The sequence below is a fragment of the Protopterus annectens genome, chromosome 14.part0 (genome assembly GCF_019279795.1).
Source record: "Protopterus annectens isolate FY-2018-M chromosome 14.part0, PAN1.0, whole genome shotgun sequence".
In the NCBI taxonomy this organism is placed as follows: domain Eukaryota; kingdom Metazoa; phylum Chordata; order Ceratodontiformes; family Protopteridae; genus Protopterus; species Protopterus annectens.
Window position 1 is genome coordinate 294,206,246 of NC_056748.1, and position 27,643 is coordinate 294,233,888.

At 39.0% G+C, this 27,643-nt stretch overlaps 1 protein-coding gene across 1 annotated transcript in view; it reads left to right on the plus strand.

Moving 5' to 3' along the window:
* CPXM2 (carboxypeptidase X, M14 family member 2) overlaps positions 1 to 27,643 on the plus strand; it is a 1,728,300-nt gene that overhangs the window by 1,639,501 nt on the left and 61,156 nt on the right. Inside the window, exon 13 of the mRNA XM_044056018.1 lies at positions 10,828 to 10,927. Coding sequence (XP_043911953.1) covers positions 10,828 to 10,927 — 100 coding nt within the window. The remainder of the gene's footprint in view (positions 1 to 10,827; positions 10,928 to 27,643) is intronic.

Below are 27,643 nucleotides of genomic sequence, written 5' to 3' on the forward strand. Positions count from 1 at the left end.
TGTCCTTCACTGTGCTGGTTTTACAGAGCCTACATTTTTCAGATAAGTGCCCTGTTGGGGTTCTTTTTTTCTTCCCTTTTATTGTTTACTGGGTTACATGTCATCCAGGAAAGGGAAATGTCAGTATGGGAGGCAGATTCCCCATAAAGACCACCATGATTGGTGCCTGTTTTGTTTAGATGTGTTCCATGTTTCTTCGCTTTTCATTTACCTTGAGAACGAACATCTCAGGCATCTGCCTCAGGGTACTATGGCAGAATCCACTCTTCCCAAGGCACAGCTGTCACTTAAGAAAAAGGTTAAGGCATCTAGGCCTGAGTCTGCTGCTGTCTAGACTCCACTGGACATCTATCTTGAGGTGACTGAGAATAAGAACCTAGAGGATAGCCGGGCGGTTTCCTCTGCCGCAAACTTCTCAGAAGCCAATGCGGAAACTGATTCTCATACATCCTCGGAGGTGTTGCAACTGTGTGCTGCAGACATGGAGGACGAGCCATGGCTAATCATTTTTGAGGGGCCTAAGGGCATTCCTAAAATCCTTGTACAGGAAGAAGTGCCAGGTACCATGATTGAATCTAGGCAGGGGTCTGAATCTCTGAGTTTTCAGAGTGGACATTCCTACGAAGGAAAGGCAAAAGACTAAGCGTGCGGTGTCTACTCCAAGGGATCCACATAAGGAATGGCAGGACTTTAATCTAGGCTAGTTTAATGCCTTGATGACATTGAAACCTTCTCAGGGTTTCACTTCCTTCTCCTCAGTGGTCCTCTACCCCTAAGAGGGATAAGGAACCAGAGATGTCTGATGGGGATTCTGAGCATGACTCCTTGACCTGTTTCTCCAAGTTACCTTCACCTTCAGATTATGGATCTGAGGAGAGGGGATTTGTCAGTCTTGATTCTTCTTTGGGGGAGCTTTTGTCCAGTGATACAGTCCTGCTCATAAAAGAGCATTTCAAGTGGGATTACCCCCAAGTTTTGGATGTTCAGAGGAGGTATTATGAGTTGTTACAAATGTACTCTCCTAAACCTTTCGCTGTCCCTCATGTGTCAGCTGCTCTATTAGATACCTTTTTTTCGCTGCTTTCCTGACACCAGATTCTCAGCCTCTAGCTTCTAAGAAACCTGATAGGTTATATAAGATGCCATTATGTCTGCAAGTTCCTGTATAAATGCCCTTCCTCTGATCCTGCAGTAATTTCTTTTTCTACTGATAAGTCTTCTAGACTGTTACCTTCGTCCATGCTCCTCCTTTCAGGTAAGGGCAGTAGAGCTATGGAGAGGATTGTTAAAAAAAGATATTCACTTCTGCTACTTTAGCCTTCAGGGCCATCATACTGTCTCTTCTTTTCCAGATCAGGAAACATGTTTCTGATATGCCTGATTCTGAGGATAAAGCCTCAGTTCTCCCCTTGTTCTGTTCCACCTTTCAAGTTACCCATCACTTTATCAAATGCAGTTGTGATGCAGCAGATGCATCCACTAAAGATGTTGCCTCAGAATCTATGATAAACCATTTTTACTGGCTTTGCCTTTAGGCTTTGCCAAATAATATCAAAGCAAAACTTCTGAACTCTGCCTTGGAAAACCATAAATTTGTTTGGTAATGCTTGTGGATGACCTTTTTCAAGACCTTACAGGATCAAGGAAAGGTCATGAAAGATATTAAGCAGATCTTTGTCTTCCCTATTCCCAAGTTTCAGAACTGCCCTAGTAAGACTGCTTTTTTGGGTAGACTACCTAGACATTATTCTAAAGGTAGGAAGGCTCCCAGGTGAGTTTTCTCAGGCAAGCCTACTCAATTGTCCAGACCCCAGAAGCAGTCCTTTCCTGACAAATGTATCTGTCTGCCCTCCTGTCCTCTTAGCCAGGTTCCCTTTTCCCTCAGGGTTTCTGTTTCTCTCTCAGTTTGACAGCTAATCACCACAGACACCTGGGTTCTAGCCATCTTCTCTCAGGGTTACTTTATGACTTGGATGGCCATTCCATCCTTTTTTGGAATTCTTCATCTCACAACAGAACTGCATCCTGATTTTGCAGGAGTATTGCAAGGTCTTCTGGACCAGGGTACTATTCAACCAGTTCTGCAGACACAGAGGGGTTTGGGGTTTCATTAAAGGATGCTTCTAGTTCCCTGGGAAGAGGTATCTTGGAGACCTATCCTGGATTTTTCCTTTCTGTACAGCTTCCTCATAGTGTCTTCCTTCTGAATACTGTCTCTTCAGACTCTGTTTTCTCTGTTGCTCCACAGACGTTTGCAACTGGAGGACACTTACCTTCATATTCCCATCCACCCTCTATATAGGAAATAGTCACATTTCTCTCTTTCTTCCTCTCATTTTCAATTCTCTGCTTTTCTCTTTGGCCTTTTCACAGTCCCAAGGGTGTTTTCCAAATGTCTAGCAACTATAGTTGCCTTTTGCAGACTTCAGGGCATTCAAATATTTCTTTATCTGGATGACCTCTTGCTGCAGGATTTATCCCATTCCAAGGTGGTGCAAGATATTCATTTTACCAGGCTTCTGTTGCACAGCCTGAGGTTCACTGTCAATCTTCAGAATTCAATGCTGACTGTCTCAGGATTTCATTTTCCTAGGATGAAGTTTCCAGACTGTTTCAATGCTGGCGTCTCTTCCTGCCTTCAAGGTTTTGTCCCTCATAAATTAGTTTCTGTCCCTGCTTCCCCTGCCTTCTGTTCCAGGCAGGGAGTTTCTCAGAGCTCTGGGGCCTCCACTATCCCCATGTTTTACTGGGCCAGGCTTCATATGAGGATGTTTTAGTGGTACCTAATATCAGTGTGGCTTCAGCACCTCCATCTGTTGGACAGTTTCATTCCTCTACTCCCTTGTCTCAAACTGGAATTTCACTGATGCATTTGGTAGCTTTATCTCAGCCCAGATATTCCTTTCCAGTGTCCTCAGCCATCTCAGGAACTATTCATAGACTCATCAGAGCTAGTGTGGGGAGTCACTTTAGGCACCCTGAAGGCACAGGGCCTTTTGGTCCCTTCAGCAGAGAGTGGATCATATCAACATCAAGGAAATGCGCGCTGTCATTCTGGCCGTTCAGGCCTAACTTGCACTCTGGGTTCTGAGTCCCTTGAAGGCTTATACAGACAACACCACTGTCATGTGGTATATCAACAAACAAGAGGACTTGACGTCGTACCTTCTTGGTAGGTTAGCCCTTCAGGGATGCAAAGTAGCCATCAGTCTACAGGTCACTCTACAGGCAGTATACATACCTTCAGAGCTCAATCTTGTGGCAGATTTTCTCAGCCCATCCAGAACACAGCTTCATGAACGGATGCTTCACAGGGATGTGTTTCTGTATGTAGTGCATCATTGGGATGTTCCTCAAGTAGATCTCTTTGCCTCTCTTCTGAACAGTCAACTTCTTCACTTCTGTTTCAAAGTCCCTAGCCCTTTGGCTTGGAAGGTGGATGCCATGTCTTTCTCTTGTAAATGAATGTTCCTGTATGTAGACCCCCAAGAAAGCCCATTCCTCCTCCTTAGGATCTTAATTTTATTTGTGAAAAGTTGACTCAGGCTCCATTTGAGCCTGCTGCTTCTTCTCGGTGCAATGTTGAAAAGAAGAAGAAGACTATTTTATTGTTAAACTGAACCTCTGCCAGAAGGGTATCTGAACTACTGACCTTGATGGCAGTCACTCTATTATTGTTTTGTCTGTCTGTACAAATCCTTCTTTTATGCCTGAGGTGTTAATGAGCTGCCTCTTAATCAGTCTATTCAGCTTCTTTCTTTTTTCCCCTTCTTTGCAATCTGCTAGTGAGAATTTTCTTCATATTTTGAATTTGCATGGACAGCTCAGATATTTAGACAAAACAAAAGCCTTTCATAAACGTGATCAGCTTTTTGTTTCTTTTCATGCCAGAACATTGTGTTTGGCTGTTTGTAAGCAAGCTATCTCCTCCTAGATTTCTACGACCATTTCTTTTTGTTATTCATTTCATGGTAAGCAGTTGTCTTCTTCTGTAAGGGCTCATTCTACAAGAGCAGTGGCTTCCTCAGGGGCTTTCTTCAAAGATTTGGAAACCAACTCCATACTTTAATGTGCTACTTGGCCTTCGGTTTAAACTTTCACAAAACATTAGAAATTGGGTGTCATTTCCAGGACCAGGGCAGGTTTCACTAAGGCTGTGCTGCATGAGGTTGTGGAGGGCTGCTCCTTTCCTTCACTGTAGCTTTTATACCCTCAAAGAGGTGATACATACTGCAGTAGTGATATGGAAGGACATAATACAGTTGTGCAAAATCTTGACATAGCAGTATTTTTGTACTGGCCAAGAGGTTCATAGGTTCATAGGTTGGTACTAGGCTATCGGCCCTAGGGCCTATGCAAGCCTAGCCATAACAATTTCCTGGATATTTCTTCCCACAATATTTACTTCTCTGGGCCCCTGTCTAGCAGGGTGATTGACATGATCCCTGGGGTGAATTTCCCATCTCCCATCCAATCATCAAGGTTCCTTTTGAAGAGGGCCAATGAGGCGCTCTGCTTGACATGTATGGGCAGTCTATTCCAGAGTATGGGGAGTCTCTGGGTCAGGAACCTATTCCTCCAGCATGTTTTGTTCATTGTGATGACAAGGTTTAGATCCCTGGAGTGTGTGGCTCTGAGAGATTGGGATTTTTTTAAGTGGAGCATGTCCAACAGCTCAGGGTTTGACATGGCCTTGTATGTTAAGCAGAGATCGCCTCTGAGTAGACGATATGCCACAGAGTATAGCTGGAGTTTTTTTTAGAAGGTCAGCATATGGCATCTTCTTTAGGCCTGTGATTCTTTTAGTGAGGTATTTCTGTGGCCTTTCCAGCTGTTGCAGATGTCTTGTGAGGTACATACCAAACGGGGCATTATACTCTATAATGGGTCTAATGACGGATGAGTACAGTGGGACAATGACCTCCTTTTTTCTGGATGGAAAGCCCTTAGTGATGAGGTGTGCCATATAGAAGGATTACCTGACTGTTGTGGCGATGTGGTTATTGAAATTGAGACCACTGTCCACCTGTGTCCCTAAGTCTCTCATCACACTTTCGATGTTTAGCGTCCTGCCACCTATGTGGTAATTCATGGGTACATGTTTTTTTCCAAAGGGAATAACTATACATTTCTTGGCATTAAGCTCGAGCCCATGGCTCTGGCACCAGGCATCTGTTTCTGTAAGGCCTTTTTGTAGAATATCCACATCATTTGGGGATTCAGTGATGGCTCCCAGTTTGCAGTCATCTGCAAACTTTGTTAGCCAGAGCCCCTTAGTGTTGGCCTGTACTTCAGAGAAGTAGATGCCAAACAAGAGTGGTCCCAGGACTGAACCCTGAGGTACTCCACTTGTCACTTTTCTGGAGCTGGATTTGGAGTCGGCTATTTTTACAGTCTGGGTTCTGTCAGTAAGCCAGTTGGCAACCCATCGAGTGACGTAGGGATTTATGCCCAGCTTAGTAAGTTTATCATTGGAGGGGTTCCTCTCCTTCTCTTCATTCTTTCTTTTTTTCTGGATATAAATGTCCTCCTTTCCACGGAGGGGTCCTAGTTCACATTAGACACTTCAGTCTTGAGTTGGGAGAGTATGTACATCACCTGTATGCCCCATGCTTGTGCAGGGAGCAAATGCCTGATGTACAACTCTCCCTAGGTAGTAATGGCTTTTGTATGATTGCTAGACATTGGGCTAGCCTTGGCAGGAGATCCCTTAGGTGAAGAATACTGTAATAGTAAAAAGAAGAACATCTACTGTTCTGGTAAAATTTTACACAACTCTACTTTCTTTTTTGCTTACAGTCCAGGAGGAGCAATATATGTTTGCTAGGTTGTGGCCTGTTGCTGTTCTTCAAGATTGCAGTGTCCCAGAGCATGATAGTTTTTTTTTTTTTTTTGTGCCATGTTTAACTGATCACTCTTTATCCAAAATACAGTATCATCGGAATGTGAATAATAAAATAAGGGGTGGGAGATGGAACCTTCTTATTGGAGGTGCAGGGATCCTTTAGACCTTTTGTTTGCAGTCATTCTTCTAGTAAACTGGCAAGTATGAATACATTTCTTTCAAGTGTATGTGTCCTCAGGCTATCAATTAGTAGGAATTTGTGCCAGGAAATTGTGATCTCAGATTTTTGCCTTCAACTAAATACAGTGGATCCACTCCTAAGACTTACAAACACCAGAAAAGGGACCAGTTTCATTGCAGCTCATCCTTTGAAAAGTGTGGAAGTTACGAGATATCCTGCTGCCAAAGGAAGGAGATACTGAAACTGTTGTGTATGTAGAGTAAGACAGTTGTCGAGACCCTGTGCCTCATTGCAGAGCCTCTATCCTTCTGATGGCTGCTTTCTAACCTTACCAGCATGCTATTCTTTTGAGATCTTGATGTTGCAAACAAACTGCAACTTTTATCTAAAAATGTCTATATTTGTCTTTAGCACTCGTCAATGGTTGTGTCAGCTTGCTGCTCTGAGCTTTGGCATATAGTGTAGAATGTTGGGAAGTGTGTTTGTTTTGGGACAGAGGTCCTATGTCTGCAGGGAAATAGAATGTCTATGTGAAGCAATAAAACTATCCACTTTGTAAAGTGTAGGCAGAAAACTTTACTTTTTGTATTGTTGTCCATGTGAACATCTGGGATTCAGGAACTCAAATGTGTGTAGCTGTAAATTCATGTGTTCCAACCTCAAACATTTGGAAACACATTAAAACTTTAGTTTAACCAGGTTGAGTATGTAGTCCTTGGTTCATTCCTTAAGTGACTTTTGGGATTTTAAGATTTCCCCAATTAACCTAAAATATAAAACAGGGGCAGCTGCCACAAGTCTGGATGAATTATATACAAGGTTAGGGTTATATGGGTGCACTTGGAGTTCTGGGTACATCTCTCTTTGATCTTTTGGGAATTCAGGGCATCTTAGATTAACCTAGAAGTAGTTACAGGGACATCCATCTCAACATTCTATGAAGTATACATAGGACCTAGTTTCAGAGGGTAAAAAAGTGCACATTTGGGTTGTTCCTTATAAATATTTCTAGGTATTCAGGACTTCCGGGGTAACATTATCAGGGTTCTGTCTCTCACCTTCTTTCCTTCCTGTGTAGGCACAATAATTAATGCTTGTGAGATGGAAGCACTTATCAAATATTCCTCATTAGTGTGATTGATTTTCATGTTTTTTCAGCTGCTTAAGCCCATATTTATATATCACAGTTACTGAAATTTCCTTGCATGAGCTTTCATTGCTCATTCATATTTTAGTATCAGCACAAGGTGATAGCTCCCACGCTAGACATTTTTCTTTTGCAGTTTTGCTTTTTTTTTTTTTTTTTTTTTTTTTTTTTTGCAGAAAAGCAGCACAGCTGTGAATACATATGTTTTGTGGATTTTGTACTTGAGCTGTTGTCTTCATGCTGTTGCTGATAAGCAATGTAATTAAAAGTAGATTATTTTTTATTAGACATGGCAAATCCTGCTGATTAAACATTCACACAGAAATAATCAGTTTATTATTAACCAAATTCATTCCTGTCTAATGCCAAGTAGTCAAGTATATTTTTTAAATGAAAGTCGTCTTTGCATTTAGTTTTATTATTTGTGAGAAGCTAGGTATCGGTGGAAACTATAAATGTTTGCCATTTGCTACTTAGCTTACAAAAATCAAGCCAGACTATTAATTTGAGGTGTTTTATGTTTGGCTTGAAGTGCTTGCCCATCTGGGAATTACCCATGGCATCAGATGACCTTGCTGTGGCTCTGTTCCATTCTCATGCGAAGGTAAAAATATATACAGTCCTCTTTCAGGTATCTACACTGATTATGGAAGTTAATTTGAGTAACTCTGGGTTATTTTGCTTGTAGTAAGAATTAGTGCAGAAATTAGGACTGAGAAGTAGTCACACAACTGGGCAGTCATAGACTCACCTAGAACACTGGGTAGCAATTAGTTCATCCCTATGGTCAATACAGTAGGATTCCTAGTCCTGATTTTCATAGACATTTCATCTCTGGCTGCAATCAGAACTGTAAGATACAGTCTTTATGGCCTAAACCAGGTCATTTAATTTCAGACTATTTTTCAAACTTAGCTGGGGTGCACTTGACCTCTTCTCTTCCAGTATCCTCTGTTACAATATATTCATTTCAACATTAACATACAGATGTATTTCTTTTCTGTCTAGCAGGACCCACTGTTGGTACATTTTTTTAACACAAGCATCTTTACATATACATTTTCAACACAAGCACCTGTACAAATAAGTTTGATATACAAATAACATATAATGCTTTACAAAACTCCAGCTAGCTATGCTAACATATGTTACACATCCACAACCTTACTTCTCCTGGCATAGCTGGCAATACCTCACATCATCACAGGATGTATAAAAGTTGAACTATGATTTCTTTCTGGCTTGAAGAGGTTTATCTCAGGATAAGTTGTGCAGGGAAAAAATGTCCTCACCAGCAATGACAACTGGTAATCAAAGAAAATCTTTTTATCTAAATAAATTCCAATATCTTTGATTACTGTGTTCATTTTCAGATGTTGTTGTTACTATGGCATGAGGACGGTGAACAATTTCCACAATTCAGCAAATTTGCATGTCCTGGTGTTAAGGGCGAGCCTATGAATAACGCACAAATCATTTGTGTGACATATCCCTAGCTAGTGAATCTGAGTATTGGAAGGGGTTTTGATGTATATGCCAAACTTGTAGTCTTTATCAAATTTTATTAACCACAGAATGTTGACTTCTGCTTTATCACCAGAGCAAAAAATGGTAAAGAGGTTGGAGCCCAAAATGGAATCTTGTTGGACTTCATTTTGGACAAACTTCTAACAAGAGTATGTAGTCCCAACCTTACAAGGTGAGTTCTCTCCATAAGCTAGTTGGCTATACTTTAGAGTACATAGCAATTAATGTTGAAGTGGTAGAGTTTAAAACCTGCATATGGAATGGGTTTGAAGGCCTTGGCCAGCTAGAGGTAAGCACCTTGGACAGACTGAAACACATCTAGAGTCTCAGTGACCCCAAATAAGAGATCATCCAGGTTGAGATGACACAGACTGATTTTTATAAAACTGAACTGGTTGAGATCAAATTACTTAAGTTCTCCAGTGTTTACTCTTCATCTGTTACAAGACAAAGTAGGACGAACATAGATGAGTAAAAAGGATGTTCACAATAAAATTGTATCTGTCCCTAACCTCTGCTTCCCACTGACTAAGCAGGATAGAGTGATGACACTATAGGTTCCTGTAGCAATGTCTCACTGCTCACCAGTATGGGTGATGCCTATAGTAGCACTCACTGTCCTGGTGACCTGTTTCCTATCATCAGCCTTGTACCATGGGACTTTAAATTAGCTTAGCAGGGCTCCTGAAAGTCCCTGTAGAGTAAGAGCAAGAAAATCCTTCTCTCTGTTTGGCACCATGCAAGAACCCTGTTGCTTCCAATGCCTAAAGCGGCCGTTGTCAATCAGAAAGGTGTGCTCGAGTAGTAGAACTGAAGCCCCATGTGCACAGATGCAAACTCAGACATCATGTGACAGAAAGCACAGCAATGAGGCACTACAATAAAAAATCTCCACAATACAGGCCCTCTGTTCTATAACCTACACAGACGCCATGCATTGATATATAATGTGCAGTCCTGAGATGATCAGAGACAAGCAGGAATGAGCAAAATAGCAATGCCTAATTATAAAAGCATGGTCATTAAGACTGCAACTCAGAGATAACTGTGATAAATTTCCTTGGCTTGGTGGGCTGAAAACCTGTCCCCAGAATAACAAATTGTAATGCTACCTCTTCTCTGAGGACCTGTGTGTGTGTGTGTGTGTGTGTGTGTGTGTGTGTGTGTGTATGTGGTACTGTTCTCCACACTCCCCCTCTAGAGGGGCATGCTTGCCCTCCCTGAAAGTGCCATCAGGCAAATGATCAGCTAACTGACTGATCACCAGGGCCATAGTCAGAGATTTATCCTTCTTTGCCATGTTTCTCTGGGTTGCTAAGAGACAGCATAAGGCAATAAGGCAATATCCAACTTGGGACCATTTAATGTTGAAGTTCTCCAGAATGATACCTTTCAGGCTAAATAAAAACACTAATTTTCATTCACTTTCACCACTGTATAACACTCACTTTAAAGAGTATGATGATCTCGAATTCTATAATCTGCTTCTTTTCTTAGGAGAAGTGGTTCTGCTTTTGTACTTTTGTTCAATTTGATGGCATCATACCTCCTGAAATAAGGATACTGATGCTAAATTGCATTGTTTATCTGTTCCTCCCTTTATAGTGAAATATTATGTTTGTTGTATTATTGATTTCATAGATAGGTATTGAATGTAACGTTTATTAAAGATCTTTTTTTTAACGGATGAGGCAGACCCAGTTCTTATGAAGTTTTGCACTATAGAATGTATTTTCTTATGGAGTATCACAGATAAGTTATATCTTATCAATTTATTGCTCAGTGCCAAAAGAACAGAAGATGCCTTGAATCAAAACTTACCTTTTAATAATTCATGCCAGCAAAGATTTTTTTTTACCCAAATTACTTTATATTGCAATTTAAAGTTTAGTATTACTCTATGTATACATAAAATTATGTTTTTCCTGTAATTGTAAAACAGTATTAATAGTTTTTACAGCATAACTGTGTTGCTGTGCAACAAGGGTGTACATATTAACATTCCATTGTGAAAAATCTAAATTACTTATGCAATCATGTAATCTGAGGCACATATTTATTTAATGCAATTTACCATGTAATAATGTAAATCAGTAGTGATAATATTAAAATGTTCTTCATCAACAGGTTCACAGGGGTATCAAAGGGATAGTAACTGACCTATTGGGAAGACCAGTACCAAATGCCATTATTTCAGTTGATGGAATAAACCATGATGTGTGTACAGGTAAGAGGTTTAATGATAAGTTCAAGTAAGAAAACCTGCATGAGGAGAATCCATAAGTATAAAACAATCCAAGTGTTGTGCAATGTTTTTTATGCTCATGTTTGGAGTCATGGTGTTTAATTTTTATTGACAATCTGTGTTATTTATGCAGCGCAAATCTTGAGATTCATGTCTAGATTAGATGGTATAGGGCATCTGTTTTCAGTTAAACCCATCAAGCAAATGTTAACAGGCTGTTGGGAACATATCTTTTATAACTATAAGAAGTAGATGCGTAATCCCAAATGCTGCAACCTAGTTTTGAGTAATAGACAAGGGTATATATTTAAGTTAAGGATTTGGGCTGAAGCTCACAATGTAAAATAATTATTTTTGTTGAAGGGGTTTACCAACCAGAAGTCTGCTTGTTTTCCTTTTGTGAGTGGTATAGTTTTTGTTACATTATTTTGCCAGTATTATATATGGCTGACATTCCAGAACTGATGACGTGTCTCGGTGAAAGAGCACATCGATATGCAAATACAGATGCACATATATCCATGAGTGCATAAGCTAATATGGAGAAAACAATTGCTGGTATCCATATACTCAGCATGGATTTATACCTAACCATAACACCACAACTGCCCTCCTGATTTTCACTAATACCATCACTCTGTATAGGAGTGAAGATAAAATAGTCTCATCTGTCTCATTTGTCTTTCTTGATATGTCCAAAGCCTTCAAAACAGTCTCCGACCCCAAATTCCTATCAGTACTCTCTAACCTAAGCCTCAGTCCTGCTGCTCTCACTTGGTATCAAAGCTATCAAACGGGTTGCCAGCAAGCAGTAAAATGGCTACAAGACATCTCCACCTATTTCCTGTCACATGAGGAGTCCCACAGGCTCCATTCTTGGACCTCTTATCTTCAATATCTTCACAAATAATCTCTACACAGCTACTTCTCTAGCCTCCCAAATCCAATATGCAGACGATTCTACACTCATATGTGCTGCCTTATACTATACAAGAACTTCAAGAAACAACACAAAAATCCTTCTCTGCAATTGAAACATGACTCTCAGACTCACAACTAATACTCAACCCTAGTAAAACTAATCGTATGCTCTTCCAACCCACTAGGACCACAGTCACACCTCCACACATTTTTTTTTTCAGTTACTGCTTCAGGTAATACAATTATTACACCGGTAACCCAGAAAAAACTCATAGGTGTTGTCATTAATAATAACATGAGATTCGACCTGCACATATCACAAACAATAAATAAGGTACACAAAAAACTAGGAAGCCTGCAAAGAAATAAACAATTTCTATCAAATAGTACTAAGATAGCCATTGCAAGAACACATCTTCTCTCAACATTCCTGTATGCCTCACCAATACTCACTAACCTCAAGAAAACAGACTTAGGAAAACTTGAAGCATATTATAATAAAATAGCAAAGTTTGCCATAGATTCTTCACACAAATCACATCACTGCCTAGTACTAAAACAACTATCCCGGTTAGAATTTCCACACCTCCTAATGTATAATCAACTGACAATGGTTTATAACTTATTCAACCAACCAGAAAAAAAAACACTAGCTATGCAAAACATATTTGAACCTTATTCCAATCATCATCTCTTACATTCCACCAATAAATTACTATTAAAGGTAACCAGACCTAAGAATAATGCAGGAGACTTTTTATTCTAATTGTGTAGTCAATATCTGGAGCACACTACTTCAAAATATAAGATCCACAACTTATACTACTTACTTTGAAAAAAATTGATCAACAAAACATTTGTCTAATAAAACCCTTTGCTGTTGTTAGGGGTTGGGAGGGTGGCTTAATGGATAAGGTGTTTGCCTTACAAACACAAGGTGCAGGGTTCGAGTCTCACAAGGGATAATTGGCTAGGCTTAAAATGGCTCGCAAGGGCAATTAGCTTAGTACTAAACTATGAACCTATGAACCTATGTAACAGTCCTGGATAAATGTTACTTATGACTTATCTCTCTACCAGCATAACAAATCTCTTAATCACCATACATCTGTCTTTCTGATATTTTTCACTACCCTTATCTACCTTCCTAATTGCTGCCTTTCTTTCACCTTATGTATATAACAATTACAGTTTTAGAGATAAATATTTTACATTTTAGGTGTTGGCCTTATTAGCTTTATCTGGCATGTCGTAATTTATAGATCCCAATGTTACATTTTGTGGCCTGTATGTCTCTCAGTATTCTGTATCTTCTGCCAGATTAATGGAGTATTTTTTTTCTCTATGTATCTTTCCATTGTATAATATGTTAAATTCATGGTCCGTGTTACTATGTGTTTGTATGTGGAGCTTTTCTCCCTGGGCCTCCACTGAAAATGAGCACCTACCCAGTCCAGCTTTCCCAGTAAACAAATGTAAAATAAATAAACTAAATAAAACTGCCATCAGTATGTAACAAAGAATACAGAAAGTGTCACATTCGATCTCTGTCATTCCACATATTGTTGATATATACAAAAATACTTTATTAAATGTAGACACACAAAGCAAATCATTTGTTGAACACAAAAAGCAAATACAGCACGATTCAAAATTGTAGAGTCATATAGCAATTAAATGTAACTATTCATAACCTGAAGAGCACTACAGATGCAATGTTTACTCTGAATGTTGATGGAGAAGTACAGAGAAGGTCAGAAGGAGTTGCATTGTGTCTTTGTGGATTTAGAGAAAGCATATGACAGGGTGCCTAGAGAGGAGTTGTGGTATTATATGAGGAAGTCGGGAGTGTCAGAGAAGAATGTAAGAGTGGTACAGGATATGTACAAGTGTAGTGTGACAGCGGTGAGGTCTGCGGTGGGAGTGACGGATGCGTTTAAGGTGGAGGTGGGATTACATCAAGGATTAGCTCTGAGCCCTTTCTTATTTGCAATGGTGATGTAAAGGTTGACAGATGAGATCAGACAGGAGTCCCCGTGGACTATGATGTTTGCAGATGACATTGTGATCTGTAGTGAGAGTAGGGAACAGGTGGAGGAGACCCTGGAAAGGTGGAGACATGCTCTAGAGAGAAGAGGAATGAAGGTCAGCAGGACAAAGACAGACTATATGTGTATGAATAAGAGGAAGGATAGAGGAATGGTGAGGATGCAGGGAGTAGAGGTGGTGAAGGTGGATGAGTTTAAGTACTTGGGATCAACAGTTCAGAGAAATGGTGAGTGTGGAAGAGAGGTGAAGAAGAGAGTACAGGCAGGTTGGAGTGGGTGGAGAAGAGTGTCAGGAGTGATTTGTGACAGATGAGTACCAGTAAGAGTGAAACGGAAGGTCTACAAGAGGATAGTGAGACCAGCTATGTTATATGGGTTGGAGACGGTGGCACTGACAAAACGGCAGGAGGCAGAGCTTGACGTGGCAGAGTTGAAGATGTTAAGATTTGCACTGGGTGTGACGAGGGTAGACAGGATTAGGAATAAGTATATTAGAGGGTCAGCCCAGGTTGGAAGGTTTGTAGACAAAGCCAGAGAGGCAAGATTACATTGGTCTGGACATGTGCTGAGGAGGGATGCAGAGTATATTGGGAAAAAGTTGCTAAGGATGAAGCTGCCAGGTAACAGGAAAAGAGGGAGGCCTAAGATAAGGTTTATGGATGTGGTGAGAGAGGACATGCAGGTGGTTGATGTGACAGAGCAAGATGCATAGGACAGGAAGAAATGGAAACAGTTGATCTGCTGTGGCAACCCCTAATGGGACCAGCTGAAAGAAGAAGAAGATTCACAACCTGAAAAGGATACTATGTTTTCACTCCAAGACAAATGTAAAAAAGAAAATATCAGAGGAAAACGCTATGGGTTTTTCATCTAGCTTTGCCTGTTCCATATGTAAGCAATCCATAACAGTGACAAATATAGCCTCCATAATATCAAGCTAATAAAATATGCTTAAAATCCTAGCCTTGGTCTTAACCATCACTAAATGAGTACCCAAATATGATTACGTACTAACTTCATTAAATGCAGTATAAAGAGCTTTGGGATTAAAAATGCAGCCATTACCTTTTAACTTACATTTAGTCGTCTTTAGAATAAATCATTTCTTATTTCAAAGTACAGGTATGATATGGAGCGTTTATGTTCATTTGTTCCCTTTTCCACTCTTGCTATATTTGTTCTACCTCTACTCAGTTCATTGTCCTGCTTTTGTCCAAATTAATATGACTTCCCTGTAAATCACCCAGGTTAGCATTAGTTTCATCAGCATTCATTCATGGAGTTGAGACTGTGGCTTCTTTCTCTACAAAGACAGGTATAATTTTCTTCTCACATGGGTACTAGTAGCTACTCTACCATAGTAATTCTACTAAATTCTCTGTACTTAGAACCCCAATTCTTTTTTGGACTTGCTGCTGTCTTTGGTGCTAAAGGGAGAACCATATGACCATGTTAAAGTTTTCTCTTCAGTTTTACTTAAGTATAAGTATCTTCTATTACTTCCTCTATATTTTTGTCTTTCTGTCTTTGTCTCCCTCTATCTCTTTCTTCACCATTTTCTCGCAGTGTAACAGTAGGACCCTCTCCATCAGTTTCTATATGTTATTATTTTATTATCTTAAATAGCACAGCCTCTTGGCAATATTTTTACAAGTCTGTCTGCACCTTCTATCAGAAGGAATGTTGATTCCTTTTGAGGTTTCAAATTCCACACATTTTTGGTTATTTACTAAACCCATATACCTCTGATAAATTCTCTGGTTAAGGACCTTTGCATACATGTGCAGATTTTTCATAGCGCTTTGAATTGGAGAAAGTCTTAACCAGTTAACACATCAATAGATAACTGAGATGCTAAATATACTGGGTGTAATACTTTATGTAGATATATTGTCATTTCTTTTTCATAGGATGTTCTCTTTAGCCACCATGTATATACATTACTTAATTATTTTTGTGTCATTTTTTTTATGCTTCCGTATTATGATTTAACTATTGTAACCATGTTCCCAAAGTCTTACAAAACTTACAGTTCTATTCCACCTACATTTAACTTCTGTAGTAACAGCACCCACACAGTTAATGCAGACTCTACAAGTTTAATTGCATGGCCTAGGCATGGTTTCAGATACAGTTGGTTCAAATTTATAGGCACTGCTTCAGGTACAGTTTGGTTAATTGGTCATGGACTAGGTATGGTATGCTTTTTGACTGACTATATATATATATATATATATATATATATATATATTTACACACACATACACACACACATATATATATAGGTTCATAGGTAGGTACTAGGCTATCAGCCTAAGGGTCTATGCAAGCCTAGCCAACAAGGTTCCCTGGTTTACGCCACCCAAGAAAGTTATTTTCTTGTGCCACTGACGAGCAGAGACACAGAAGTGATCCCCAGGGTGGATTTCCTATTTCCCATCCACTCATCAAGATTTTTCTTGAAGAGTGCTAATGAAGAACTTTGCTTGACATAGATGGGTAGCCTGTTCCAGAGTATGGGAAGTCTCTGGGATAGGAATCTATCCCTCCAGCATGTCCTGTTTATTGTGGTGACAAGGTTTAGGTCCCTAGAGCATGTAGCTGAGAGGGATTGGGATTTCTTTAGGTGTAGCATGTCCAACAGCTCTGGGTTTGACATAGCTTTATATGTTAGGCAGAGATCACCTCTGAGTAGGCGATATAATATGGAGTAAAGCTGTAGTTTTTTGAGGCGGTCAGTGTAGGGCATTTCAAACACAGGGACCAAGAGCGGTACAACTTTCGCCAAAAAAATAACAAATATGCCACAGGATTCAAAATTTATTTACGTAAAGCGCTTTTCATCTGCTCTAAAAGCAGACTTCATCAGACAAAATGAGTCTGATAGTGGTGTGATTTTATACTCATACTGACGTCATCAACTACATTAATTTAGACAATTAACTTCTTCAATTGCTTAATTAAAAAGTTAGTTAAAAAGAACTTACGTAAAATGTACATATTTTAAAACACATAAATAAAAATGGCTTATTTAAAGTTCTAAGAACCCCACACAGCTCTGCATAAGTTCGAAAACATACATATATATACCTATATTAAAGTGTATACAATTATAACAGCATAAATAATTTATAACATTTTAAACAAAGATCACTAAACAATACCTAATGCTGTTGAAAAATTATCTTTGGCTTATGTAAATATTACACATAATCATAGACAGTTATAAATAAATGCTTCAAACTATGTATAAAAGTAATCATAAACTAAAAAGTAGTTACATTAGTCGCATGACCTATTCATAACCATATGTAATAAAAAGATGGGTGTATATACACTAACTACAAATGCTTTATATCCCATTTATATTTATATATATATATATAATATATATATATATATATATATATATATATATATATATATATATATATATATTTATATTCTTTGGCTTTAGTTAACCCTTTCACCTTCTTAATATTTAGTATTAGTAAGCTAGTTAGATTTGCTTTCCCATTGGAGTTTTAGAACTGTATCATTATACTTAACCCTTGGGATATAAAGCATTTGTAGTTAGTGTATATACACCCATCTTTTTATTACATATGGTTACGAATAGGTCATGCGACTAATGTAACTACTTTTTAGTTTATGATTACTTTTATACATAGTTTGAAGCATTTATTTATAACTGTCTATGATTATATGTAATATTTACATAAGCCAAAGATAATTTTTCAACAGCATTAGGTATTGTTTAGTGAGCTTTGTTTAAAATGTTATAAATTATTTATGCTGTTATAATTGTATACACCTTAATATAGGTATATATGTATGTTTTTGAACTTATGCAGAGCTGTGTGGGGTTCTTAGAACTTTAAATAAGCCATTTTTATTTATGTGTTTTAAAATATGTACATTTTATGTAAGTTCTTTTTAACTAACTTTTTAATTAAGCAATTGAAGAAGTTAATTGTCTAAATTAATGTAGTTGATGACGTCAGTATGAGTATAAAATCACACCACTATCACACTCATTTTGTCTGATGAAGTCTGCTTTTAGAGCAGACGAAAAGCGCTTTACGTAAATAAATTTTGAATCCTGTGGCATATTTGTTATTTTTTTGGCGAAAGTTGTACCGCTCTTGGTCCCTGTGTTTGGTTTTCTAAGTTTGTGCTTTTTAAGGATTATCAGTTCATGGCTTCAGGTTCTATCAGCGGTGTCAGCGATTTTTCGCCTAACAACACTCCAGCTATTCTGCAGAGCTGTGATAGTGCTGTGAATGCAGCACCAGCAGAGATTGGTAAGCCGTTACAGGATTCTACGCTATTGGATTCCATTCTCCAACGCATGGACTCGCTATGTGCGAGACTTGATTGTATGGACTCACAACAACAAGCAATCAAAAACCTGGTTTGTTCGTTGCCAGGATGTCCCGCTACGATTCCGACTAACCCCACATTAGCGAATGTTCATTCTAGCTCCCAGTCAGAATAGTGATCACCGGCTAGTGGAGCTCAATGCAGGTAACGCACTCGGAAGTGCGTGTGATAATTTGAATGCTGTTGAACTACCGGCACCTACTTCAGTTCAACCACGTATGCCGGCAGTTGATCTTAACAATTTCTTATTGAATCCTGTCGATGTTTCAAGGAACACTATTGCTGCACCTATAAGAGTGCAACACGACTCGAACCAACAAAACTTTATTCTGCCTAGTGCGGAGCCTAACGACTTTCCTGCTCTTGGGAATTGGTTCGCAGAGGGTTTTAAACTTTCTAACCGGAACAACTCAGCAAACCCTGTACGACTACCTTTGAGTGCTGACAGGGCTGAGGTAATTAATTCTTTTGATATTGTGTCTAAATTGAAAGATTTTGACAAAATTTTGGTGAAAGTTAAAAAACTCCAATTGGAAATCTCCTATTTTAAAGAATGTTTATTATGCAAAGTTATACCAAAGGGGCTTAGGCACTTCCAGTATCCCACTGGACTGGTCCCTAATTCTTGTTTTCATAAAGAACTAATCGAACTTTTTGACAAACAAGGTTCTGAATTATTAGAGCTTATGATTAAGCACTATAGTGTTTGGGTGACTGACTTGATTAATGATGCTACTTCCTTGGATTCTGAAATAAAACAGCATGAAGAATTTGCCAGATATAGGTTTGAATATAGTCGCAGTTTTAATAGTATTGATAACTATTTGAACAAGCTTGCAACTAATAAAATTAAGAAATTGGACCGTGACCGTAGAGCATATGAACTTGGCACAGCATATCCTTTACCAGCTGTGTCTCAAGTGTGGCAAAAATCAAAACCAGCTAATGAGCATAATGTTACCAATTTTGGCAACACTGGTAGACCTACAAACCAAACTAACATTAGTGCACCACCTGAGTTGGATACAGCAGAAGATGAAACTCAATTTGAACAACCCATCAGGAGAAGTGAGAGACTACAGAACCGTAGAGCTCAATACACTAATGGTGGTCATCCCAACACCTCAGGTTACCCTCAGGGTTTTCAGGAAGCCAACCGCTTGGGAGCGATTCCCAAGCAACAGAACAACTACCAACCCAACCAGGGGTACCCGCAGAGGCACCAACAACGAAGGCCCTGACAGCAATAATTGTTAGTGCAGATGGACAACATCATAAATCATATAAAGACTGTGGTGCTAACTTGGTGTTTGCTGACAATTTAGTTAATTCAACTGTGTTAAATAATGACAATATTAATACTGATTATGTTATTCCAGAAACGAATTTAGAGCTTGAAACTTCTGATATGAATCCTGTTAATGGGGTTTTGAAACCCATTATCACTACAAACAGTACAGGTGATTTTTATATTTATAATTTCTCAGATGTTCCAATAAGTAGTGAGTTAGCGGAATTGTTGTCTAAAGGACATACTTATGTACCACAGCATAAACTTAATTTGGTCAACACTATAGTTGACATTAAGTTATTTGCACGTAAACTAAATTTTAATTTGATGTTTGGCAATAATTCTAATAACCTTATGAATAATAATCTGAGGGTTGCTAGTACATTCAATCCCCCACTACATCCCACTATTCAATGTTTTGAGAGTATGTGTGAACTCGATTTAAGGCATTCATTTATACCTTCACATGGGTATGAACAAGATAAGGCTGTTGGTAAAAAATTAGACCTAATAGAGTTCGTAATATCACACAATTTACGCATTTGTAAACCAGATAAGGGTGGAGGTGTAGTGATTTTCGACAAAGTTGATTACTTTGATCGTATGTCTAATCTCCTAGATGGGGATGCATATGAACTAAGTTCCATATCAGAAACTAGGAAAGCCTATAACATCATCAAAAATAATCTCGAGGATATGCTTCACATTGGTTGTATTGACCAAGACCAATTCAACTATCTGAAGACCACTTACCCAAGATTCCCATGTATATTTGGAATACCTAAGATACATAAGGGGCTACACGATCCACCTATGCGGTCCTTAGTAGATGGTAGAGGTTCCCCCACTTATACATGTGCAAGTTAGTGGATCATATCCTACAGAAATATTTAGTACAAGAAGAACAAATCTGTAAGGATTCGTGGTCATTCTTGGCTAAAATATCAGAATTGGAATTCAATGACAAATGCAATTTTCTTACCATTGACGTAAAAGATTTATATACCTGTATACCTTTGAATATTGCCACTGATTGGGTAGCAATATATTTAAAGAAACGTAATGCGTCAACGGTAGAAATAGCTTTGGTGTTGGAATTGTTGGACATGATCCTGTATAACAACTATTTCATGTTAGGAGACAATTTTTACCTCCAAAAAGTTGGTGTAGCCATGGGCTCCCCGTGTGGGGCAAGTTTAGCCAACATGGTAATGGCGCATTGGGAAAGAGAGTATATATTTAAAAATGCCACATTGATGGGAATAATTAAGTATTACACACGTTATCTGGATGATATTTTCATCTTGATAAAAGGAGAGGAAATAGATAGTATTTCAGTTTTAGAATACTTCAATACCACTACTGACTTTTTGAATTTTACATCTTCCTTTAGTAAGAATGCAATAGCATACTTGGACATATGGTTAACTAAGAGTGCTGACTTAAAGGCGTATGTAGCCAAGATCTATAGGAAGGGTACACACTCTAATTCGCTTCTGCATTACAGTAGCTGCCACCCTAACTACCAGAAAAGATCAGTAATTAAGGGCCAACTAGTAAGGGCCGCCCGAATTACTAGCCTGGATGAAGACTTTATTAATGAGTGTGAGTTGCTTGTCAGCATGTTCACACATAGAGGGTACCCGTCGCAACTACTGAATGCTTTAGTTAAAGAAGTCAGTGACCAAAGGAATAGAGGTATTTACCAACTAATTCTGAGAAAACCAGTTGATGGCGAGTGTCAGATTATATCTAATACCGTTCCTAATTCAATCAATAACGGTAACGAGTTATTACCGACTTGTAATCCTAAGCTAATCCTTACTTTTTCTATCAACATCTATTTTCTAATAGACATTATTAAGAAAAATTGGCGTATTTTTAATAACAATGCAAGTATGACCAGCAAAATAGGTAACCATTTAGACATAACTTTTAGGAGAGGTAAAAATATGAAAACACTACTTGAAAATTCCAACACTAGTTTTACAAGAACACCTGGCATGTATAAATGCCAAAATTGCAATTATTGCAAATACATCAATGAGACTAATAGATTTTGCATAAATGGTTACTGGTTTGACCTGCGCTGTAGAGCAACTTGTAATACAGGCATGGTTGTGTACTTGGCTCAATGCCAGAAGTGTTCAGGATTCTATGTTGGGAAGACTGAACGTAAATTGAGAGAACACATTTATGAACATCAGTATGCAATGAGAAAAAGGAAAGAAGAAAATGCGTTAGCTAGACATATAATCACTTTTAGTGATCATTGCTTTAAATTCATGGTTATTGACCAAGTATTAGAAAAGAAAAGAGGTGCTCCCCTTAAACTGCTACTTGAAGAATTAGAACTTAAATGGCAGATTAGGTTGAATGTCTACGCCCACCCAGGACTAAACGATAGTTGCTCTATTAGTAGTGTTTTAAAACTAAAGAGTCTTGTAAGATAGGTCAACTTCTTTGGCCTTAAGTTAACCCTTTCACCTTCTTAATATTTAGTATTAGTAAGCTAGTTAGATTTGCTTTCCCATTGGAGTTTTAGAACTGTATCATTATACTTAACCCTTGGGATATAAAGCATTTGTAGTTAGTGTATATACACCCATCTTTTTATTACATATGGTTACGAATAGGTCATGCGACTAATGTAACTACTTTTTAGTTTATGATTACTTTTATACATAGTTTGAAGCATTTATTTATAACTGTCTATGATTATGTGTAATATTTACATAAGCCAAAGATAATTTTTCAACAGCATTAGGTATTGTTTAGTGAGCTTTGTTTAAAATGTTATACATTATTTATGCTGTTATAATTGTATACACCTTAATATCGGTATATATATGTATGTTTTCGAACTTATGCAGAGCTGTGTGGGGTTCTTAGAACTTTAAATAAGCCATTTTTATTTATGTGTTTTAAAATATGTACATTTTATGTAAGTTCTTTTTAACTAACTTTTTAATTAAGCAATTGAAGAAGTTAATTGTCTAAATTAATGTAGTTGATGACGTCAGTATGAGTATAAAATCACACTCATTTTGTCTGATGAAGTCTGCTTTTAGAGCAGACGAAAAGCGCTTTACGTAAATAAATTTTGAATCCTGTGGCATATTTGTTATTTTTTTGGCGAAAGTTGTACCGCTCTTGGTCCCTGTGTTTGGTTTTCTAAGTTTGTGCTTTTTAAGGATTATCAGTGTAGGGCATTTGTTTGAGTCCAGTAATCCTCTTTGTGAGGTACTTCTGTGGCCTTTCCAGCTGCTGCAGATGTCTTGTGAGGTACATTCCAAAAGGGGCATTGTACTCTATAAAGGGTCTAATGAGTGATGAGTAGAGGGTAACAATGACCTCGTTTATCCTGGACGAGAACCCTTTTATGATGAGGTGTGCCACGTAGAAGGACTTCCTGACTACTGTGGCGATGTGACTATCAAAGGAGAGACTACTGTCCACCTGGGTCCCCAGGTCTCTTATCATGCATTTGGTGTTAAGTAGATTGCTGCCTATGTGGTAGTTCATGGGTACAGAGTTTTTACCAAAGGGGATGACACTGCACTTTTTGGCATTGAGCTTGAGGCCATGGCTCTGACACCAGGCATCTGTCTCAGAGAGGCCCTTCTGTAGGATGTTCACATCATTTGGGGACTTGACTATGGCTCCTAGTTTGCAGTCATCTGCGAACTTTGTTAGCCAGAGGCCTTCTGTGTTAGCCTGTACTTCAGAGAAGTAGATAACAAACAGGAGTGGTCCCAGGACGGAACCCTGTGGTACTCCACTTGTCACTGGTTTGAGGTCAGATTTGGAGTCTGCAACTTTTACAGTGTGGGTTCTGTCAGTGAGCCAGTTGGCAACCCATCTTGTGACATAGGGATTTATGCCTAGTTTATTGAGTTTAGCTATAATTCCAGAATAGGGGATGGTGTCGAAAGCCTTGGCGAGGTCAAGATAGGCTGTGTGAACCACTTTACCCTCATCTACGGCTTTGGTGACTGCCTCAAAGAAGTCGATCAGGTTCAGGAGGCATGATCTGCCTTTCACAAATCCGAACTGGGTGGGATGCAGAGTTTGGAGGTTACCAATGTCTTTGTTTATGAGTTCCATGATGATAGGTTCCATGGCTTTTCAGACCAGGCTCGTCAGGCTAATAGGTCTATAGTTCCCGGGATCAGTGATGGCTCCCCCTTTGTGGAGTGGGATAACTGTTGCTGTGCACCATTCAGTGGGCACAAAGCTTGATGTGAGGCCATTATTGAATATGGTGCTTAAGTGTGGAGCCAGTTCAATCTGAAGTTCGTGTAAAACACAGCCTGGGATGTTGTCCGGTCCCATGGATGCTGTGTTTTTGGCTTTAGAGAGTGCAGCTTTCACCTGCGTAGTTGTGATTACAGGGACTCTGCATTCTTCATGTATAGATATGGGCCCTTTATATTATATATATATATATATATATATATATATATATATATTATATATACTTTATATTATATATATATATATATATATATATATATATATATATATATATATATATTAAATTATATATATATATATATTCAATATCACATATCAGTGAATAACTCTTCGTCGAATACCTATTTATCAAAGCTCCAAATCAGCAAATGGACTTTTCAGTGAAAGTTTTCCTAGGGCAAACCAACAGTTGGTCAACATCTGGAATTGGCACTTTTCCCCACTGTAGTGCAATCTTGGAGTTGGTATATTTAGTTAGGGGGTAGGTGCTCAGTTTTATGATTTTGCTTTCAGTCACTAGGGTGGCCTACCTTTGGCTTGCCCTAAGAAAAATTCCACTGAAAAGTCTCTTTGCTGATTAGGAGCTTCGATTAATAGCTGTTCGACAAAGAGGCATTCGCTGATGAGGGATTCGACAAAGCGTTATAGACCCAAACACACATATCTATATATATATATATATATATATATATATATATTTCCCGGGTAGAGGTCGCCACAGAGGAATTCCAGTGTAATGGACAGCTATTTTGTTGACACAGTGTGGTGGATGAAACCACTGATCAACATCTGTGCGAGATAACTACATTACCTGATTTGGGGAAAATCATCTTCCCTGGTATTGTGTGATCTTGAAGTTGTAATACATGACCTAACTATCACACTTGCCCGCCAGCAGCAACTAAACTAAAAAACGTCTTCAAAGCAGATTATAACTTCTTATGGGATGGTATAAATAGTTTCACTGCACCTCCCCCCTCAGATGGAACTGGCAACTATGCCGAGTTCTACACCAATGCTTTATACAAACAACTGTATAACTGCATTGATTTGGCTGTACCTAATAGGATCAATTCAAGCTCCTCAAGGAAGAGCAAACCTGCTTGGTGGACAACTGCCATTAGCAGACTTTACAATAAGAGGAAGAAATCACTGTCTAAGAGTAAGAGGGAGTGAGCCCTAAACTGGAAACACTCCCTCCTCAGCTTAAACAAGCAAATAAGAGTTTTTGTGAACTCCTCCAAAGCAAACTATGAATCTAAATTAGCTTCTCAACTAAGGACAACCATAAGGCATTCTTTAGTTACATCCATAACCTAAAAGGAAAGGCCCAGATGTGTGCCAAACTGGTAGTTAAGGATACCACATATATTGAGCTTGTGGACATAGCTAACCTGTTTGCTGACAGGTTCTGTGAAAACTTCACTCCCTTATTCCTGCCACATGTATCCCATGACATCCCTACCACCTGTCCCCTACAGATGTTTCTCTAAAGAGCGGGTCATAAAATCCCTCTCTAAGGCCAAAAACACAGACCTATGGGAACTGACAGCATTCCAGGCTATGTCCTATATGGGTTCCAACAAGAATTAGCAAAACCATTGGCTACTCTTTTCAATCATAGTCTAAGCACCAGCTTCATCCCAGCTGAATGGAAAAAGGCCACTGTTATTCCTTTGCACAAAGGTGGTGCTTCCACTGGCTCCAGGAACTAAAGACCTATTAGCCTGACTAGACTTATCTGCAAGGCCATGGAAAGAGTACACATGGACCTTATCAATAACGATATAGGTAATCTCCAAATGCTTGACCCTACTCAGCCTGGATTTCTCAAAGGAAGATCATGCCTGTTAAACCTGGTGGACTTCTTCAAGACAGTCACCAAGGCCTTGGATTAGGGGAAATCTGTGCATATAGCCTACCTAGACTTAACCAAGGCTTTTGACACTATTCCTCACTCAGGTGTCATTGAAAAACTCACTCAGCTAAGAATCAACCCTTATATGACCTCCAACCCCCACACCCCAACCCAAATATCAGCAGAGTCCATTGCCAACACCTTCAACACTTTCTTTACAGAAGCCATCCAGCCCCTTGCTAGCAAACTTAAACCCACTTATCCTAATGCTGAAACCCCAAAACCCAGTGACATTCTCTCCTTCAGATTCCAAAAGGTTCCGACTTCACTCATTAGAGCCCTAATTAAAAAAACTCAAACCAACCACCCTTTCAGCTGACCTTTTCCCTGCAGACTACCTGCAAAAAGTCGCTGATGTTATAGCATCTCCTGTCTCTATTTTGATAAACAGAACCATAATTGAAGCCTCTATCTGGAAAATATCACATCATACCACTCCACAAAGGAGGCAGCTCCATTGAGCTTTCAAACTATAGACCAATAGTTATCCTTTCCCCTCTGGCTAAAATTATGGAAAAGTGTATCCATAAATGACTCTAACACTACCTTTTTCAACATAATCTTCTGGCCAACTCCTAGCATGGATTTAGACCACAGCACAGTACCACCACAGCCCTCCTCTCCTTTTCTAATGTCATAAATTCCAGCCGTAACAACAACAAGCTATCTTCTGCCCTGTTTCTCAATCTTTCCATGGCATTCAACATGGTTAACCACCAGCTACTCTTACTCACCCTAAAGAAAATATCCCTAAACAACCATGCCATGCAATGGTTTCAATCTTATCTTAGTGGAAGACAGCAGGCTCTCCTTTGGCAGGACAAACTCTCCACCCCTCTCCCCGTTACCCTTGGTGTCCCTCAAGGCTCCTTATTAGGTCTCCTTCTTTTCTCCCTCTTTATCAGTGACCTCCACACTGTAATCCCAGACGCAACCTGTATACAATATGCCAATAACTCCACCTTGATTTGCTCAGCCTCTACCCCTAAAGATCTCCTTAGTTTAACCCGAAAACTTTTAATATAGTGGAAAACTGAATCTCTAATCAACAGCTGATATTAAACCCTAATAAAACAAAGCTATTGCTCTTCTCCCCTACTCACAAATCCTCTCAATCTTGGTTTACTATAACATCTAACAATGGGACCATAATCTCACCAGATATGTATACCAAACAGCTGGGTGTTATAACAGACAACAACCTCAAATATGATATGCACGTAAACCAAACTATTAAAACCGTTAATAAAAAACTTGGCTCCCTATACAAAAACAAACCTTTTCTCAACCCTCTAGCTAGGACTGTCATTGCCCGTACCCATCTGCTTTCAACTCTATGCCTCGCCAATACTCATTAACTTGAACAAAACTGATCTCAGCGAACTTTCTAGCTGCCACAATCAAATTGTCAGGTTTGCCACAGGAACTCCCTACAGGACACATCATTGCCAAAATTCAAGAGAAATCTTGACCAATGGATGGGAGATCGCAGATATACCCCAGGGATTACCTCAGTGTCACTGCTCAACAGAGGCACAGCAAAATAATGGGTATAGTTCCCCATACTAAAGGGGTGGCGTAAGCCACAAAACTATGGGCTAGGCTTGTAAATGCCCTCGGGCAGATAGCCTAGTATGAACCTATGAACCTATGAACCTAAAACCTAAACCTCTTAGGATGGCTAGAACTCCCCAGGCTAATTCAATGTAATCAACTTACTGTAGCATTCAATGTTATTAACCATCCAGAAAAAACGCCCTCCTTTAAAAACATTATACATCCCTACAAAAAGACTAGGCCACTTCGTTTCACTACAAAACTTTTGGTTCAGTCTATTAAAGCTAACAACCTATCTGGATAATCTTTGTTTGCAAATTCAG